At 47.7% G+C, this 2,892-nt stretch overlaps 1 protein-coding gene across 1 annotated transcript in view; it reads right to left on the minus strand.

The window, feature by feature from the left end:
- The window catches only part of MAN1C1 (mannosidase, alpha, class 1C, member 1), a 41,921-nt gene that overhangs the window by 8,573 nt on the left and 30,456 nt on the right, over window positions 1-2,892 (minus strand). The window contains exon 5 of the mRNA XM_009332123.1: window positions 1,166-1,280. Coding sequence (XP_009330398.1) covers window positions 1,166-1,280 — 115 coding nt within the window. The remainder of the gene's footprint in view (window positions 1-1,165; window positions 1,281-2,892) is intronic.

Consider the following 2,892-nt stretch of genomic DNA (forward strand, 5'->3'; position numbering starts at 1 on the left):
TTCCTGGGTTTCTAGTTTTCCTTCACCCTCTGCTTTTCTCTCCTGCTCACCCCTCTGAGACATTCCTCTTGCTCACCCCACCCTTACTGCTTTCCATACACTCCATCCTATTCTCCATTTTGCTCTCCTAGCTTCTTCCTTCTCTTTCTTCCTGTCTCTTCTCCAAATTCTCTTCTTGTTTCACAACTGACAGACCTGCACTGGAAATATCCTGGAAAAGTACCATTTTGAGCTTTTTACTGGCAATCCCAGAACCACTGTCTGTTTTCACCCCGCTGTGGGACTCCGGACAGGCCCCATTTCCTTTGGGCTCACGGGGGCAGTTTGGATTCTAACTGAAACAATTTGTCTCCCTCAAAGCTGGTTCCTCAGGGACGTGCAGCGAAAGCTAATGACTTGCTGGTATCCAACAGCATATTTATTAAGTTGCTCTCACATGCACTACAAGATCACTCATGGAAAAAAAAGCTCAAGGTAATGTGTAATATTAATAGATTTTCAGTTACAAGTTACACAAAAGGAATCCAATATGTCAACTGTCAGGCCTTTCCTACACAACAAACCTCAGCAGAAATCTTGCTGGCTGGAGCATAACATTTAATGTCTGTTTAGAGTAAAAAGGTCTGCAAGTACAAGGTACTACTATTAGGATATCAGAATTAACAATTATCTTTGCAGTCTGCATCCAACAGATGGTTTAATTTTGGCTGTGCCCTTGTCTGAGTAAGTTTTTGCTACAACTTCACACAACTGAGACACTGGGAAAAACATCCCCATCTCCCCAGTGGCTGCAAGTGATGGAGAGGCAGGTGAAGGGGCTACAGCAAATGTAAACGGCCCAAGAAAACACTGGGGTAGCTGCCTTCCAAGGCCTAGTGGTGTGATGGGATCTCCAACAGGAGCTCGCTGCAACCGTCTCAGTGAGCTGGTGCATAGGATGGTCTGAGGGCTGGTGACCTCTGCAGCCTGCAAGGCACAGGTTTCTGAACCCATCTCCCGCTCTGTAAGGTTTCTCCTCTGATGAGTTGTACTGGTACTGGGGAGAAGAACCACTTTGCTGCCATGCTGTCTGCTGCAGGCAGACCAAAGTGCTGCTCTGCTCCAGCACTGACCCCAGGAGTATGAAGGGACCAATTCACTAAAGACCAAATTGGAAAGTACTTGCCTTTTCTGCAAACACCGGGTTGCCAGAGAGCTCCGAGAGGTGCAGGAATTCTAAGTGCAAGGTACCAAATTCTGCTAAGATGCTGCTTCCGGCAGATGCCCAACCCCAACTCCAACTCATGCCACTGCAAGGAGAGAAAAGGGAGCCTTCACTGCCAGGAAAACACAGCCAAAGCCTGAGGTCCCCCCACCGCCCCACCGCAGATCCTGCCTTTGCTATGTGCATTCAGTGCACACCAGGTCTCAGCAGGGGCCACGTAAAGGACATACATGGATTTTTAGGACTCTCACAGGAGTAGTTCTAGCGGGATGAAGCAATAGTTTTACACAGGATTGTTTAGGATAGGGCAAACACACAGACTGCACGTGCTGGGAAACTGCGTTTTTTGTGGGAGAGTAATCCCTCCCAAACAGATCAGCTTAAAGCAAACTTTGGAAGAACATTGACAACCTGCCCTACACAAGACCCTTTGGGATAAAACATGTCTGAAAGTAGCATGGGCTGAACTCTCGCATCTTGAATGTCCCACAAATCCAACAAGTCTGCCATTTTATGGAGAATCCTGACTGTCCCTAAGCACCTTGTTTCAACAAGATCTCACACTCTTTACATATACTTGACACTGCCATTCCCAGCGTATGCTTCCTTGCAAGGGGATAGAGCAACATCAGTGCTAGGGGAAAGATGCCATTGGGCAAACCTGACTGTAATGCAAAAAAAAAAAGGGGGGGGGAATCTTAACATCTGCACAGGACAAATCTGACTCTGAAAGCACCCACTGGTGCTCATCTCACGTGCCTTGCAAAACTACGGAAGGTGGCAAACACTGTCTGAAGAAGCCAGTTATACAAAGTGCCTCCGCCCCTACTTTTGATGTACTGGGGTCCCTTCTCAGTTTCTGTTTGTCTCCCCTCACCCTGCCAAATCCATGCAAAGAGAGAAATCGGCACTGAAGCAAAGCAAGGAGTTGATTCTGGGGATGAGGAGGGTATCACTTCTCTCTTAAATCTCAAAGAAAACTAACCAAAGGACATGGGAGGGCAGAGGCTCTTCCAAGCAGGATCAGCCTCACCATTGGATTTGCTTTTACATTCAACCACTTCCTTCTTGTATCTCACTGCTACAGACTATGGCTCCACGCCTCTCTGAAATCCACACAGACATGAAAATGTCCTATATCCTTAAGCCTTGGTCCCAACACAGCCTCTGCAGGTGCTGGCCCAGGGAAGCTTGGCTGAGCCATCTCAGAAGTGACGTGGCTTTGATTTTCACGTCTCTTTGCGAGCGCTGTTTGCGGTTGATACTGATGAGGTAACAGGTTCCCAGCGATGGGGGGGCAGGGATAACACTAGATGGCGCCTGAAAGCTTGGCTATTAGAAGAAAAGGGTTTCTGTTGTTTACAGGAGGCTAAAACTAATCAGCTATCGGGGGTGGGGGGGGGGAAGTTTCCCCTTCATGTGATATACGGAAAACCATTTCAGGTCCAGAGCTGTTTGTTTCGCCTCCGGACAAAAAGAGCCATTAGATAAGCAATATGTTCACGCTGTTTCAAATTGCTCAGTCACTGCCAAACGTCAGCCTTCCCTGCAAACTGTCAGGAGGCTGTATCACCAGCTTTTCATTTGAAAACACTCTGTGCAGCTAAAATGGGTACCCCAATAACATTGAGCGTTTATGGCAGAAATCTCCCTGTGCAGGCAGAAAAGTCCTCCAGTCTGACCGGGTT

This window comes from Pygoscelis adeliae, unplaced genomic scaffold (assembly GCF_000699105.1).
Source record: "Pygoscelis adeliae isolate BGI_AS28 unplaced genomic scaffold, ASM69910v1 Scaffold359, whole genome shotgun sequence".
NCBI classification, from domain to species: Eukaryota; Metazoa; Chordata; class Aves; order Sphenisciformes; family Spheniscidae; genus Pygoscelis; species Pygoscelis adeliae.